This window comes from Triturus cristatus, chromosome 12 (assembly GCF_964204655.1).
Source record: "Triturus cristatus chromosome 12, aTriCri1.1, whole genome shotgun sequence".
Lineage (NCBI taxonomy): Eukaryota > Metazoa > Chordata > Amphibia > Caudata > Salamandridae > Triturus > Triturus cristatus.
The window spans coordinates 547,843,589-547,861,121 of NC_140595.1; the positions used below are offsets into that span (position 1 = coordinate 547,843,589).

General features: G+C 41.1%; 1 protein-coding gene across 1 annotated transcript in view; it reads right to left on the reverse strand.

The window, feature by feature from the left end:
• MMP2 (matrix metallopeptidase 2) overlaps window positions 1-17,533 on the reverse strand; it is a 181,736-nt gene that overhangs the window by 121,896 nt on the left and 42,307 nt on the right. Inside the window, exon 3 of the mRNA XM_085636921.1 lies at window positions 9,921-10,069. Within this exon, the coding sequence (XP_085493047.1) occupies window positions 9,921-10,069 (149 nt within the window). The remainder of the gene's footprint in view (window positions 1-9,920; window positions 10,070-17,533) is intronic.

The window sequence follows — 17,533 nt, forward strand, 5'->3', positions numbered from 1 at the left end:
CAAACACCCCCTCCGGACTTGTGGTGGCCAACGGAAATGGGCCCTGCCCCATCTCCCGGAACCCATGCAAAAAATCTAGGAGTAAGATGGGATGAGAATTTGTCCTTCTTGCCGCATATACAACAGCTTACCGCTGGCTGCCTGCACAAACTCAGAAATTTGCGAAAATTTCTGCCCCTGCTACCAGTCGAGTGTCGAAAAACGGTTGTTCACGCAACAATCACATCTCGACTTGACTATTCTAATGGCCTCTTTCTTGGTCTGCCCAAATATGCGGTGCAACGCTTACAGATCGTGCAGAATGCGGCTGCGAGATTGATAAAAATGTGTCCCTTTCAGGCAGCATATCTCTCCGCATCTGCACGAGCTGCACTGGTTGCCAGTGGCAAGCAGAATTAAGTTCAAGGTGCTTACCTTGGCTTTCAGATCACTAAAAGGCACGTGTCCCAACTATCTAAAACTTCAACTTCCCCGTTACCACCAAAAACGAGAGCTGCGCTCAAACTCCTTGCTCAAACTAACTACTCCGCGTGTGAGGAAAGCTAGACTTGGAGGCAGGTCCTTCTCTGCCGGCACGGCTAAACTATGGAATACCTTGCCCCCTGCCATCCAATCTGCCACTACAGAAGCTAGCTTTAGGAAGCTCCTAAAAACTTGGCTCTTTATGCAATAATCTTGATCTTCCCCCTGACTACTCGCTCTTGGCTGTAGGACTCGCTAGCGCCGGGACACCTCACCTGAGGTAGCTGTTCGCGCTCTACAAGCATCTGTATTATTATTATTATTATTATAGCATAGTTTGTGTGCGGAACACAAGGGTTCCACGGTGCAGAGGTCAGGGCTGAAACACGGGTTCGAGTGCGCAGCTTCTCGTGGTGCCGGGTCACTGGGGCTTTGTGTTTATCTTTTCAAAGGGAGAGTATTAAAAGGGGGAGGCTTTCTCTCTTCCCATGACTGCTCGCGTGCTCTTTCCTCTTTGTTCACGCGTGGTTTTAAAGACACCCCCCCCACTTATTCTCAATTGTATACTCCCAGCACAGACCGTGCATTTGGAGGATTATCTGTTGGGAGACACACTTATCCCAAAATACTGCCATATCTGCTGGATGGCTTTCCGGACCCACCCTATCTCGAAGAAGGAGGTGCGTGCGCTGTTAACACTCCTTCTAGTAATACCCCCATGCTTTTCCACCTGCAAGTCCACATATTATGAAACAAAGGTGCAATTGAGAATGTGGATGACCATTAGTCAAAATGTTTTAGATTATTAGAAAACATTTTTTAATGGGTTCCTATTTGCATTTTTTCATAAGTTGTTGGTTCTATACATCACCTGAGATGAAAACAGTAATAAAACGTCATGCCTTAACAGTCAAATGAAAAGGACTCTCCATCTTCTGTTCAATATACTGTGGTCGGGCATACTGCACTTGTGAAGACCAGATTTAAACCACAGCACCTGCCTGTATCTGGTTCACAGTTTAACCACTTCCAACTGCCCCATGTTATGTATAAAACATTGGGGCATGGATGGTACCCAAACTGCAGTGACTGTCCTGGCTGCCCCTGGTCTCAGTTTGCATCTCAGTGGGCATCTCATAATGCCAGTGACTGGATGCCTTTAGCAGCTAGCATCTCATCATGCCAGTGAAGAGAAGCAGGGTGACTGGCTGCCTTTAGTTGGCATCTCACCGTGCCAATGCAGAGAAGCAGGGTGACTGGCTGCCTTCAGCAGCTGGTGCAGAGTGACTGGCTGCCTTCATTTGGCATCTCATCATGCCAGTGCATAGCAGCAGGTGACTGGCTGCCTTCGGCAGCTGGTGCAGGGTGACTGGCTGCCTTTAGTTGGCAACTCACTGTGCCAGTGCATAGAAGCAGGGTGACTGGCTGCCTTCAGCAGCTGGTGCAGAGTGACTGGCTGCCTTCATTTGGCATCTCATCATGCCAGTGCATAGCAGTAGGTGACTGGCTGCCTTCAGCAGCTGGTGTAGGGTGACTGGCTGCCTTTAGTTGGCATCTCACCGTGCCAGTGCATAGAAGCAGGGTGACTGGCTGCCTTCAGTAGCTGGTGCAGATTGACTGGCTGCCTTCATTTGGCATCTCATCATGCCAGTGCATAGCAGCAGGTGACTGGCTGCCTTCTAGATGCTTTGGACGCACATCAATTTAATATTAAAAAAACAGTACTCCAAATTTAGTTTACTCAAACCATCTTGCAAATCAATGGCCATTGATTTCCCATTTAATCCAAAGATCACACATCACCTGAGTGCATGCATTTGTGCATGAGGCCTGTTGCATGGTTCAAGTCACCACCTCCCGTTTGATGGACCAGGTTCCCGCATTGGCTGTCACCCTTTGACTTGCTGCCTTCCATGTCGCCTTCACACCAACCACATCTCTGTTGTTAATGCTCTTGCTTAATCCTTCTCACAGGGCAAGCAGGATGGAATTATTCTGGTCCTGCCACAGATACATGAAATGTGACCGGCTGCTGAATGTACTTTCTGATGTTTGTAACCTCGCAGCTTGTGTGCTGCATGGCTAAACACTTATAAGATCCCAAGGGCGAGACCTATTGGCTATGCCAATGCTTGTTTGTTTTTGTTGCCATCTCCTTCGGGGGAGAGCTCTCAGTACCATGTCAAGCTACAATTATAGGGGTTTGGGGGACACTGGGGGGATTGATCAAGGGAACAGGAGGGGCAAGGGTCCATGGCTGGCAAAGGCCTGACTCGAAGGGAGGGCAAGGTGAGGGGAGCACTCAAGGGAGGGGAGAAAATATAAAAAAAATAATCACAGATCTAGTCAAAGTCATTTCCAGAACTTTAAGATTGGATGCAATTAAACTATCGACGAGGATAGAATAAGATACATAACTGATAAAAGTCAGAAACAAATAACTGGCTGGAATGGCTGAGCAACAGATGCAACTAAATTAAGAGCTATACTTCAATGGTTAATGGTGATTCAACCACATGTGATTTTACTCCAGGGGACACACTTAAAAAAAAATATGTCTTCAACTAAATGTCCCAAGATTATAAAGCAGGTCTTTTTGGCCTCAGCCAATGCTGCTGTTACTATCAAGGGGAAGCCCTTCAGGTCATGAGTGATCTCCTAGCTAGATGGGTGATGGGAAATCTGAAATTGGGTGAGCAAATTTTCCATTTAATTAGCTGTTACGGCCCTATACATGATGAGACTCTAGCTCAGGAAAAAATGTCTGATCTATTAATCCCATTACAAGCCACTATAATCATCAGAGGGGATTTTAATTTTATTCAAAATTTTAGATTAGAGGCCTCTTGAGGAAATAAATCCAAAAATAAACCATTAACTGCCAGATACCTGAACAGCATGATTCGAGACTTTGCGCTAGTGGGTCCATGGAGGGCCCAGCACCCCTCTAGCAAGGAATTCACTTGCTTTTCAAAAAGGCATAACACAGCATCTAGAATAGACCTTTTTTTAAATTTCCCACCAGTGTGAAAAAGGGAAGTCTTGGATTATTCCGAATCCCTTTCCTGACTATTTGGTCCCAGTAATAGAGATTAAAACAAATGTTGTTTTAAGGGAGCAGCCCAGGTGGACACTAGACACAATTTAACTAAACGAAGAGTGCTGGATTAAAAAAATGCAGATGCTACTTGCTGAGTTTCCCCTTAGAAATGTGGAGTCAGCTACACCTTTTGCAGTAGGGGATTCCTGTAAGGCTTTTATCAGATGGGAGGCAATTTCATGCAAAGTAAGAATCACTAAAGAAAAAAAAAGAGCTAGCTAGGCATTTACAGCAAGCTCTCGGCAGGCAAGCTGAATCAATTTTACGTTCCATTCGGAAATAACAGCATCTAACTTAAAGAAGACCCAACAAATTATTAGAAATTTTTATGAGCAAAAGTAAATAATAAACTAAAAAATCTGCTTTCAAAAATGATACAAGGAAAGCAAGCATGCAGGCAAACTGTTGGCATGGTCCGTAAAAAACAATCTCAACCGTGCCATGGTCTAGTATATCTTTGATGGCGAGAACGGCCAAGACCATCAGGCTAACAAGAATAAAAGGCCTTTTTATCGCATTATACAAAACTATATTCAGCTCTGACACCCACACCACTAGAAGGAATTGATACATTTCTTAATACAATCACGTTACCAAATCTAACTCAAAAAGCCCAGCTCGTAGCACCAATTTCCGAGAAGGAGATTCATGTGGCCATAAAAAATAAACCCAGCGGCAAAGCTTGTGGCATAGATGGAATACGCATTGAATTTTATAACATCTTGCCACAGTTAAACAATTTATTACTCTCATTATATAATTCAATTTTGGAAGGTTGCCATATTCCAAAAACATTTGCTGAAACACTCGTAGTTCGTTTTTTTTTTAAAGGAGAATACACCTTATATACCCGGATTTTATCGCCCCATTAGTCTACTAAATAACTATTATAAATACTTTACTAAAATATTGACAACAAGAATTACTTTAGTCACTCAAAATTTGGTTCATGAGGATCAATGTGTCTTTTTACCAGAAAGATTTCTTACGAATAATGCAAACTATTTTTACTCAGGCGAATAATAATACCAAAGCGGAAATCATTATGATTGATGCAGAAAAAGCCTTTGATCTGGTGAACGGGAATAATTTTTTTTACTGTACTGAAGAAATTCGATTTCCCTTTAGACTTAGTGGACATGATAAAGAAATTATACGACAAAGCTGAGGCAAAAATATTAATCAATTCACAAACTGCTGGTATAGTCGAGATCCAGAGGGGTACCCGGCAGGGATGCCCAGTGTCCCCGTTTTTATTTGCCATGTACATCGAGCCGTTAGTGAATCTGATGCGTCAAAACTCCTTAATTAAACCACCAGTAATAGGGGCACTCATATTGAAGCTATTTGCGCATGATTTAATCCTCTACCTAGAAGCTGACATGGCAAATTTTAAGCAAACGTTTGATACAATTGAAACATTCTCCAATTTGGGGGGATATAAAATCAATGATAGAAAATCGGAGACAACTTATTCAATTGCCATAATCAGATTCTACACCAGGCCCTCCGGACCCAGGTGGAAAAAGGCAATACTGTTCGATACTTAGGTATCTGGGTTTCATGCGACTATACACAGCTCCTTGCACTTAATTATATCATAACTATTAATAAAGTCAGCAAGATTTTAAACAGCTGGCATAATCTATCACTGTCTGTAATTGGAAGAGATGCACTGATAAAAATGATGGTACTTCCATTATTTATTTTTATCTTTTCAAATGTTATTATTAAGATTCCACATAACTATTTTTTAGAAATAGACCAACTAATATGGAAGTTTATCTGGGCAGGGAAGAAACCACAGACCAAACTAACAACACTGCTGCTGATTCCGGAAGAAGGTTGTTTAGGGCTTCCTCGCATCCAAAACTATTTTCAAGTTATCTTATTGGATTGGTGTGGACAAGCAATTTCAGCACACGACTAGGGGCTCAATTTGTATCTCCATCAAATGCAATTGGAAAAAAACTACAGATTGAAAATCTTTCATTGAAATCCCGAGGCTACCCAAACGCTACATATACAAGACTCCCCAGACAATTCTTGAGAGCTTTAATCAATGAAAGAAAGAGAAACTAAAGTAAGGCACTGCAGGGAGTTAGGAGTTTCTATGGATCCACAGACATCAAAAAGTTGGGAAAGGCTAGGAATTCATCAAACACAAGATTAAGTAATACAAGGAGAGATGAAGTCTTGGGAACAAATTAGAAAAGATAGAATAGAAGAAGTTTCGGCCTTAGTATTCTCTTATCTTCAGATCTCAAGTCTAGTAAAAAACCTACGGCTTCCAAATGGTCCATTTTCCAAAGCCATAACTCATGCATTATATGTTAAACAAATGTGGGGAATTGGGAACAAGTACCATATCTTGCAGCAACAAATATATGATCAAATCGTCCCAAGAGCTCTTGTAAAAGCACAGGAGCCCACGGGGCGCCATATAGAGGCAGCCCAATGGAAGGATCATAATAGATGGTCCATATTAAACGAATGGCACTCTTTTCCAAGTCGCAACTATATTATACCCCGGATAAATTGCAGAAAAGTTTCCCAGAAATATCATCAGGTTTTTTAGATTTAATCATTTAAGAGGGGACTTGTTTCATATTTGCTTCTCTTGCCCCAAACTGGCTGATTATTGGACTAGGATCTTTCAGTCTGTCAGTAGGCAACTTAAACATAGCATAAATCCCCATCCTCTGACTATTTTATTTGGTATCTCTAATCCAACTTTAACTGTGCGACAAAAACAATTTGTTTTTAATCTTTTTTTAATAGCCAGGTCCCTGATTTTACAAAACTGGAAATCACCTGATCCACCAAAATACGCACAATGGGTAGCCAAATTGAGAAGTACGAAAGAAAAAGAAGAACTGTTTTCCCTTAGGAAAGGGGCTATTCAGAAATTTGTACAAATCTGAGGAGAAGATTAAAATTAAAATCTGTAAGTTCTGTAGCATAGAGGGGAAGAAACAGACGTGGATAAGTAGCGGTAGTTATAAGACCTTTAACATATCATATATGTCATTATAGTCTGTCTATTTTATTTTATGTATTTTTATTCAGGGATAGATGCCCTTTCTAAGCATCCAAAAACCATATTGCACATTACTTAATTATTATACTGGAATTGTGAATTCTAGAGATTTTTTTTGTATTATGGCTCTGTGATTAATTGAAAAATAAAGTAAAAATGTTTTAAAAAAGGGATCCCGCATTCTTCAGACTCCATCAAAGTGCTCACCCATAAACAACAACTCTGTACCTCACCACATGACCTGAAGCCTGGATCTCCAGGCCTTTCTGCTAATATATAGATACCCAGTTTGGGGGTGTAAGCAACAAAGGTCGTGAGGAAGATCCACTTGGAGAGCTGTAAACTTGTTATCTCCACACGTGCCATGCAACCCTAGCAAAAAGTACTACAAAACTCTGGACTATTGGTAAACAACTTTTTATCAGTCATGAGATGTCAAAGCAGCTGTATTTGAATTGAGGAAGAGCTGAAGCAAAATACCCTGCAACACTCCATAAAGCAAAGTAATAGCGAGTGATAAGCCGAATGCCTGCCTAATAGTAAAAGAGACAGTTATCCATCTTCAAAAGAGAGAGAGTACAGGATATCTGAGGTGTAACACAGTATAAATTGTATGCCACTATGAAGCATGAGTTTCAATGTTTAGCCATGTAGCAAAAAAGATGTTTCACTCAGCATCATTGTAGGACCCCGAAGAGTGTACATAGATGTCCTTGTTTTAACATGACATGACAATCTGGCCCTTGGATCCTTGTAGGCAGGAGATTTAGATCCATGCGAGGACCTCCTCATCTTCATCACTGGTATAGCAAGTGCAGCTAGTAGGACTGAGGAAAAACTGCTCTGCTCCATAACTTTATAGTGTGTGGTAGACTGCCAGCTCTGACTAAGAAGTGATGGCACATCGGAATGTCACATGGGAGAAAACAAGAACCTCTCAACTTGGTTCTCAGAGGACTTGTCCAGTAGTGTAGTGGCCTGAGGGGTGGCAGAATTAGGAAGAGGATTGTGCTAATAAGGTGTTTGAAGACTGCTCCTATCTAAAAACGGCTTACTGTCCCCCTTGGATCAAGCTCTTTGTGAGTGGTGGAATGAGGGCTGACTTTTATTTGGAAAATGCAAGCTGAATATGTACCTTTGCCTGGACCTACAAAGCAAATAAGGACTACCATTTTTCTGTAGGTGATGGTCATCTTGAGTTCAGGCCAGTTTAGTCTGGTGCATTGTGTGGAATGCGTTTGTATAACTGAATAATATTGGAAGGAGGCCTGCTTGACTTTCTGGAGAGTAGCTTCAAAGTTTGCAATAAGAAGAGACACACACAGAGATTAAATTGGGATGTATTAATAGGAAAAAGAGAGGCTTGTAGCTGTGGTGCCAAACAAAAAGCAAAGCAAGCAGTTTCTAACAAGCACCTGTGTTCCACAGAATGTGACTTTGTAGGGAGCCCTAATTGGAACTGGGAAGTCAGTCGTTTGCAAAGAGTGTGAGCAAGGTAGGCTCAGTCAATGAGTTAGTCAGCTGAAAGGGAAGGCTGCCAGTCTAAAGGGCAAAACTAATTAAGCTGAAAAACAGCCCCCAAGATACCTCCCTTTGACAGAAAATGGATGCACAACAGAGTCCTAACACAGGGATTAAGTAACATGGCAAAACCAAATTAGGGTCATAAATCTGCAGAGGAGATTTTAGGTGATGACTGCAATCTTCTTTTAGTGAATTGGATAAGGAAGAGGATCCTATGTATGTGGACAAGTGCCACAGGCTAAAGACCAACATAGCACTGACAGACACAAATGATGGCGGTGGACTGACATTGATCTTTCGTGTAACATATTTACTTGACAAGATGAGGATTCTGCAGGCTGTGTAAAAGAAAGGAGATCTGCATCTTAAGGGCTTGAAAATATTATTTCCAGACATAGTATATGAAACTGTGAAGGGATAAATATATTTACACTGTTAAGAGACACAGTCTGGCCAAGAAAATAGACACAAACAGAGATAAATTTCAGATCACATATAATGAAACTCATATATTTTCTGAGCCATGAACAGAGATAAGGATGCTCTGAAACAAGCAAAAATACAAGAGGAAAGTGTAAGTGGTATGGGATGACAAGGATACAAAGTTTTCCCAAACTGGGATGAAGCTCTCTTATTGTTCATCTCTCATCTTCTCTGCTGCCAGTTATTAATGGTCCCACATATCATCAAGGAAGCAGATAAAACTGTGCAAGGGGCGCAAACTGAAATTGTTTGCATGGCATGTCACAGTTACATTCTTAAAACTAGGGAGGTGTTCTTGGGAATACTGTTTTTTGTCAACATGTTTCTACCGATTTCTATGTTCTCAAGGAGTAAAAAGAATTTTTCAGGATTTGGTTTAAAGGGATTAGAACTACCTTCCTAATATGCAACATAATGGATACACCAGCGTTCTGTAGGTCACTTGCGTGACCATAGGTCCTGTGTTGAATCTCTGCTGATTTAAACTGTGGGGAGGTAACCAACTGTGATTCAGCTGCACTAGGCCTGACAATAAATACACTAGTAAGTAAAACTGAACAAGACACTTGGAGACTTATTAAGTGTTTGGCGGTCCAAGCCCACAGTGGCGGTGTAGCTAGCTACAGCCACACCAGTGGTCCGACTGCTCTATTACAAGTAGGGCGGTCGGACTGCCATGGGACAGCTGCCAGGGATCCGTGATCCCTGGTGGTGTTGTAGCAGCATAAGGCCGCAATATGCTTGATGGGGCCTCTCTTGCCTGCCATGAATATTACAAGTTTCTTCTCCGTAATGTTTTCATGGCAAAATGGTAACAAATGTCCCATACATATGCACTTTCTACAATGCAAATGTATTATTTAAATTTTTGCCTGTTACTCTGACAGTCACATTTTACCATGGATATGGAAAAGCATTTCATCCTCCCAGTTTAACTAGATGAGATAGTTAATGAAATGCCTTATTCAGATAATTTGAATAATGCTATGTTTGCTGGGGAAACTGATTTTGTTTCTCTTCTCTGTATTTTTGTGCAGAATGTAAATGTTTACTTTACACATCATGACTACTTCTCAAAATCTTTTATTCAGTTACAAACCATCAAAGGTACAAAATATCCATGTAATACATGCAGCAGTTTTACTTCATTCAACATTCATAATAGTTTTACTGTCATCACATCCCTCGGGCATAATACTAGCTCCAAATATTTCTGCCATCCATTGCTAAGATTACAAGCAGAGGTCAGTTGTTCAAGAAACACAGTTCAACACGCATAAGGAAATGTAAAAAAAAAATTGGAAAATGTACCCCAGCGGCCAAAATTAATCATAATGTCTGCATCCCCTTCAGTGAGTCTGGAAAACTTCAGCGGTGTGACATCACTCCAAACTTTAAATGCCCTGGCAAAGGCATCATCTACAGTTTCAGAGTCCAGGTCAGGGGTGTATCCCAAGATCCTATATAAAAGAAGAATAAATATTAATTTCAGAAATCAACCTGATTTTCAAGAACCACAAGTGTGTCTAATTTACAAAGCAATTTACAATCATGCTCATATGCTTAAGGCAGTAAAAGGCTCAATTTACTAGGTTTAAGCAAGAAAGGAACCCTTTTGTTTCTAAAACTCACTGTCAATACAATATACTTAGAATAAATGTCAGTTCCTCAAGGGCATTCACCCTTCACATTCATGCACTTTACTGTCTTGACTCTGAATGCTGTTTAATGTAAAAAATGTCAAGTTTATTCAAATCCTTTGAGGATTAAAACACATTGTATGCAATATGTCATTAATATGATACAATATTATTCTAAAACATTTTTTTTAAACAATATTCCTACTACGTACAAAATAATGTCACCCGAATATCACAATATCGCAAATTTGTGGACAACTAGTGATGAAATCTGCAATTTTGGAATAAATATGTTCATTGTTATTTCTGTGAATACATACAACAGAGTAATTATCTTTTTAAGAAATCTGTGGGATACAATATTGTGGCAGTCGGGTGATGGTAGTTTATACATAGTATGAATAATGTTTTTAAAATAATGAAATATTGAATACACATTCACGCAATGACTGTTTGGTCGGCTCTCTCGGGCCGCCCAAACCAGTCATGTGCACTTTCCCCTTCTCCATGCAGGCTGCATTGCAGCCTGCATGGAGAAAATGCCCACCACTCCAGCCCCTGGCTGAGTGCTGTGTCATTGTGCTCAGACCAATGAACCGTGCTCTGCGGCATTGTGATTGGTTTAGGGGAGGGAGCCTGGCTGCCTGCCTGCTTCCTGTTCCTGTCCGAGTGGAGACAGGAGAGCAGGAGCTGAGAAGATGTGGGACCTGGCCTCAAGATAAAATAGTTTTTTTATTATGACCCCCGCGTGACCTCCCCCGTGACATCCCCGTGCCCGCCTCCCCCAACCCCCCCCACCTACGAGCCATGCTGGCCGCAACTGCTTCTTGCCTGTGTGTTTTTCTCTGTCTCCATATTGCTCTGGCTATCACTTTTCTTCTCCATGTTGTTCTCTCTCTCTGTACTGCAGTTTTAGACCTGTGCCCATACATTCCCTTTTACTTTCTGTTTGTTCGCTCACCTTGCTTTTCATGCACTCCTGCTTTTCTGTAATAAAACCCTAAACAGGAGTTTGTAGGCATTCACAAGTTCTCAAGGCCAACCACACCTTGAACCTCCCACTTTCCATCACTCCGCTGGGCTTCACTATTGCATAATTTAACTTAATTATTGCATACACTTGCACAGGAGTAAAACGATTTTCTCCAGATAGTTATTCTTTTATGGATATGTGTCCGTCCTAAATGAAGTCACTTTCAGCTGTAAATGAAGTTTTATGGCTGTAAAAATCTTTGTGAATCAGGACCACTGTGTTTTTTAAAACATCAGATTTCGTCAACATTCTTTGAAATGTATTTAGGCTCCAATGAGCTTTTTCTGTGTATATGTCAACACTATACGGAAATATTTAGATAACTGAATTTCTTAGCCTACCCTGTCAGTCTGCTTACTCTTTCTGTTCATTTTCTTTTCCTTCATTTCATGGCCTCTTTTAATTATACTGGCTTGTGACTTGCCTTCCAAGGTTTTTATCCTTACAGCAATGATGTGGTTATGAGTTTATTTGTGTGTTTTAGCCACCTCTTACAATTTTTGGAAGAGGTGTGGCGCAGCAGCCAGGGGCCTGACTTCGGACCACGGGGTTCGCGGTTCGATCCCCGGTGCTGGGGGCAGGTTAGCCCAGCACCATGTGACTCTGGGCAATAGCTCGCTTAATCTTCCCGATGGCCCCCAGAGCCTTGAAACCCTCGGGTAATTGTGTGCTTTAAAAATACTTGATTACAATACATTACTATATACACTGTTCTTTGAAACTATTTTTCTTCATATTGTATGTTGCAAGCTGCTAGGTATATAAAATGAACATAAAAATCCCAACATAGCATCATTACTTCCTATCTCTATTTGCCTGCTTCTCACTTAATGTAGAAATCTCTAGTATTTCTAATATTTTGCATAATCTTCTATTGTGTTTTCCTGCTTGCCTGTCATAATTCTTTGCTGGCAAGCAGCCTCGTCTCCTCCATTAAGGCGGAGGAGCGTCGCCCCATTGCTCTCTCAGCAGAGCAAACAGGGAAAAAAATGATAATAAAACAATGTTGTTATAATTTTATTTTTCATCACTGAGCCAGTCTAGGACGGGCCATCCTCAAGTCAGCAGCATAAAGGAGGAGAGGTGGGCACTGTAAGTGAGCTTGTCAGTTTGGTCAGCTGTCTTAGGACGGCCAAACCAACATGCGCACTTAGGTTTCTCCAACCCAAGATGTGTTGTACAGCCAAGTGGAGAACAGACACAGGCTCCCAGGCCCCGAATGAGTGACAAACCGGCCCGCTCAGACCAATCCTGGTGCTTCTCTCATGCTGAGTAATAGTATTACCAGCATAAGAGCAGCATCTGTATTGGCCTGTAGGAGTCTGGGAGCCTGTGCAGTACACCCATGGACTGCCAGGAGTCGGGACAGGAGAAGGAGAGCACTGAGGCGGCAGATGGCACGCAAGTATTTTTTTGAGGTTTTTTTCTCCCCTTCACAGTCTCGCCACATTTTGTCAATAGAAGCTGCCACTTCTGGCAAGCAAACAGCCACAGAAGATCATTAAAACTTTTTGCTTTGCAGTACATACGTTAAATATGTTAAATTGCCCTGAATGCCATACATGAAGCTTTCAAATTAAAGTTAAAATACTTATTTCACGAGTGCTCCGTGACTCATGTACACAGACTAATCATGTCATCTTATCGCACAACTGCACAGTTGTAAATTGTAAAAAAAATATTTATTTATTTCAAAATCAAAATGTGCTCCTTTTACGTAACCTATTTCAATCCCTTATCATAGAGTCACCATCTGGTTAATGTATGCTTTCTTTTAAGCAAGAATGGACTTTCCAAACAATCTTCAGAAACGATGTACTGTGCTTTACATAAAAACCTTCGCTATAATATATAGCGGTCTAAAGTCTGGAGATGCGCTCACCTTATGCATGGACAGCAGAACAACAAATACATTTTAGGTCTGGCATAAAAGGCAGCTTTAAATGCCTTGGCATATCTCATGAAATGATTACTTAATAATAATAATACAGAAAATAACACATAGAGATGAGCTTTAAATTAGTCCCCTTCTGTCATTGTGTAATCATTTTGGGTCAGTCCACAACTTATAGAGTTTTAAAAAACAGCCATCGCTTTGTTAGCACTATCATTCACATTCCCAGCCACACCTCTGGCTATCCATTCTATGCCTGAGGTGGTAGGCATTGAGAGTGGGCCATTTTTTCTATATACTTGTGAGTCACCATCAGAAGATTTGTGCAATTACAGGTCAAGGGGTCCACTTCAGGAAGCAGCTGCACTTAACACCATGCATTATGGATAGCTTATAATAAAAAACAAAATTCCACATAAAATTATTCATAAAGTGACCAAAGTGTATTGGTCTCAGAGAATTTCCTGATATTCTCCTCATAAAGAATGGCCTTTACATAAAATGTACAAGGATTGGCAATGTGTTGTAATGTAGGACCTCAGTATGACATACTAAGGTTCTGAGGAGAACGTTGTTGTAGAGGGATTCGACCGAAGTCAGTTACTCTGTGGCTGACAAAGGAAGAATCACGCCATTAACTTGATTCTTAAATAAAGTTTCAGCTTGACTACTTGCTGTTGTGGTGTCACTTCAACACAATGCCTCCAAGTCTGGCTTTTAAGTGAAAGGGTCTCCTCAGTTAATGACGGTGTTAGCCAATGAATAAGTCATCCTGCATTCAGTCTGTCACTCATCTTACCACTAATACATCCATTCATCTGGCTACTGATTCATTCTTGCATTCATCCACTTACACAACCACAATAAACTTACACACAAACTCAACAACATATGCAAAATGAATTAAAAAAATAAAATTTGAAAAAGAGAACACTCTGCCACCTAAACATGATATGGCATATGCTTGTAATAACAAATAAAACTAAACCTTGCAGCAGGTATCGATCTTTCGGTGGTATTGTTTATGGTGTTTCATGTTTTTTGAAGTTGCAGCACTGCTCCTATATTTAAAACCAATGTTCTGGTCATCTTAAACTGTGGACAATACCATTTGATAACTGTGCCCTGGTCTAGCCACTGTGGCCTCATGGAATGTGGCACACTGCATGCAAATCACCTGTAAGCACTGTCTCGGGAGCTGAAGTATGGTCTACAAATAATGAAAATAAAATGAGCAGAAGGAAAGACATTGTCGTACGGCATGTACCTCTTGTGGTAAAACTGTGCGTTTGTCGGACAACATAAACATCAGAGTTGTGCTAGAACGATTCCATGCACACCCTCGGGATATGTTGGCCTATCTCTCTGTTAGCCCACAGTGCACCATCTGCACCCCTAACCTTAAAGGTTAACAAATGAGTGTGCAGCATCAGAACATGGAACCCTTTCGCTTGGCCTCTCATACATACCCAGAGAAATACACAAGAAATACTCATCAAGGTGTTTCAATATTTATGGAAGCATTGTTATTCTTGTATAAAATATGTGTGCTGAGATAATTGGTAGAATGAAATAGATTAGCAAAATTAGCATTACAAGAACAGTGAAAAGGATTAACATTTCCACCATTGTGCTAAGACAGTGAATAAATGCAGGCATATAAGTACTGTGTAAACTGTACTCCTACCTATCGCTCCCTAACCTAGTCTTGCCTAGGGTGGGGGATCTGCCAAATCCCTGCCAGGGTGGACTAACTCCCTGTTACCTGTGAATAAGTGTCATCAGGCTGGTCAGTCTTGGTGTAGAGCTGGACATCCCTTGTGTCAGTAAACAGGAATCAGCTGAGCTGAAATTCCAGCATGTACTGACCTCACAGTGTCAGCTGAGTGCTCCTCTGTCTTAAAATGGAAGTGATTGTGTATTTGTAATAACAACACCTGTGTGGCCATGTTGCAACCCCTGACAGGCCTCAACTGTTTATTCCAGTTGGATGGCATCATTGCCTTATGGACAATACCAATTAGGACATTTTGTGCAGTGAACTTTATTCCTTGTACTGAATGTTCAAGGTGTCATGATAATGGGCCCACAAAGAAAAAATGTAAGCAATGCTGATTCAGAGATTGTTATTCTGCCTTGTCACACACGCAAATGTATCTCTAAAGTAATTGTGTGTAAAAGATAAGGCAACTTAAGAAACGTGAGCATGTAAATGGCAGTGTTTCATACTAGAGGAGCACTCCTAGTTTTATTATCTAATCAGTATTTTTAGTAATTGGAGTTGAACATTTAATCCTAGCGTGCTGCAGGGGGTGGCATGTTGTCTGGTCATACCAGAACAAACACAGAATATAGCAAGTTTATGAAAACTTGACCACTGCGCACCGTAGCTATGAAGCTGTTGCTACTAACTGCTATTAATTTTACACCAAAATTCAGCAGCACGCTAGGATTAAATGTTCAACTCCAATTACTAAAAATACTGATTAGATAATAAAACTAGGAGTGCTCCTCTAGTTTTCCTTTTCATTGTCAGTTTTCACTGTCTGGTATAGAGGTAGCACCCACATCTAAACATGTCCTTTGATGCGATTACTAATCTAACAGACAATAGGGCCACCACTTTGGCCTACACAAATGAACAAGCTTCTGAAATATATTCTCTCATACATGATGTCAAATCTTTTAATGTGCAGGGAAGCACTTTACAACAGCAATTAAAACAGTTAGAATTTCTTACAAGAAGACGACTCAGTCAGCGACTACATGCCTTCACATTGGTGCAGTATCACCGTGCAAAAATAATTCCAAGGGGTTTAAGACTGTCTATTAAACCCATGTTATTTAGGTTTCATTTGAAAAAGGACTTCATGGAACGCTGGTATGCAGTGTTGAACAAATGTTCACTAGATTTAATATTATTATTAATTGAAGAACTGGCGAAAGCAATCAATGAGATTACTGTAGAAATCTCTGTCATTCGTACAGATGTAGAAACGAGAATGGACATTGATGATTGGAAAAAAGCTTTGGAAGAAATTAATTTGAAATTGGATGTGTACTCACAGGAACTACAAGAAGGGAAACTAAGAAAGTACAAAAGAGATACCTTGGATTATAAACTCAATGAGGTTTACTCATGGGCAGAAGTCTATGCCCAAAGAAAAGTTTTTTTCAAGAAAACCACAAATACGTCATCAGAAGAAAGTATAGCGACTGAGGGAGACACCAATGTCAACAGACCACCCCCACCAATTGCAAAAAGAACTGAAACTGTGCACACTGGAACTAATGGAAACCAAACAGTATTGGCAGTAGCATCCAATTCTAAGTCTTTTTTAGCTCAGGAGATGGATACAAGTCAACCCCCAGGGAAACCAACAGGAAAACAAGGAGAGGTCAAAGAAAAAGCACGACAGAACCTGAGGAGTCCGAGAATAACTTAATTGTTAACATTTCATCCATTGAATTAACTCCACATCAAATTCGGATCTTGAACAAAGGATTAGGGTATTGAGGAAATATGAATTTTATGATCAGTTATGTCCCCTATCTTAGACCCCAACGGCTCCATGTACATGCTGCAAGTACATGTATGTTCCCTCCAGTTCCAGTTATGAAGACGCAAATACATGTGCGTCCACCGTCAACATGTCCTCTTTCAGATCCGCCATGAATGGGTCGGATATTCCGTTCCTAAGTATGAAAGGCCACCGACTTTATGTGGTTCACTTTCCACGTTTTACAGTTCAGGCGAGTAGGCCCTGAATTCTGCCATCAAGCCTTTTCCTGCCTTCTGTCTCTGAAAGCTCCAGTCTGAGCTCGCATCTGTATCCATGAACTTTGTCCTACTCCCTGCGCGGCTAACGGTGCCTGATCCGGCCTGTTGCCTGCCAAAAACTGTATTTCACCTTCAAGTTATCTGCTCCGCTCCTCATCCAATGCATTCCTGTCTAGTAGTTTAGGTAAACATCCTTCCAGCTACCGAGCAAAGGGCCCGGTCTCACTGTCTTCATGCAAGTAATTCATAGCCCCTGTTACCATGGAAGATTCCTGCCCCCTCGCATCTCATGTAGACACTTAGACGCTTGTACACGCACTAACAGTCAGTATAGAATAGATTCCGTCCGAGAGACCTTTCCTTTTGGATAATACAGTTCTTTAAACATAAGATATTAGATATGATTCGGGATTAGGTTGACCTGACCCCCCAGACTTCTGTCTCCACATGTAGAGCTAAATGTCAAGTCCCCTTCACCCTCTAGTTGCACGTCAATCACACGTCATGCGGCTGCGCGCGCATCTCTGCCAAGTATTTCTGCTGACATTGCAGGATTCTCTTATGGATCCACCCACT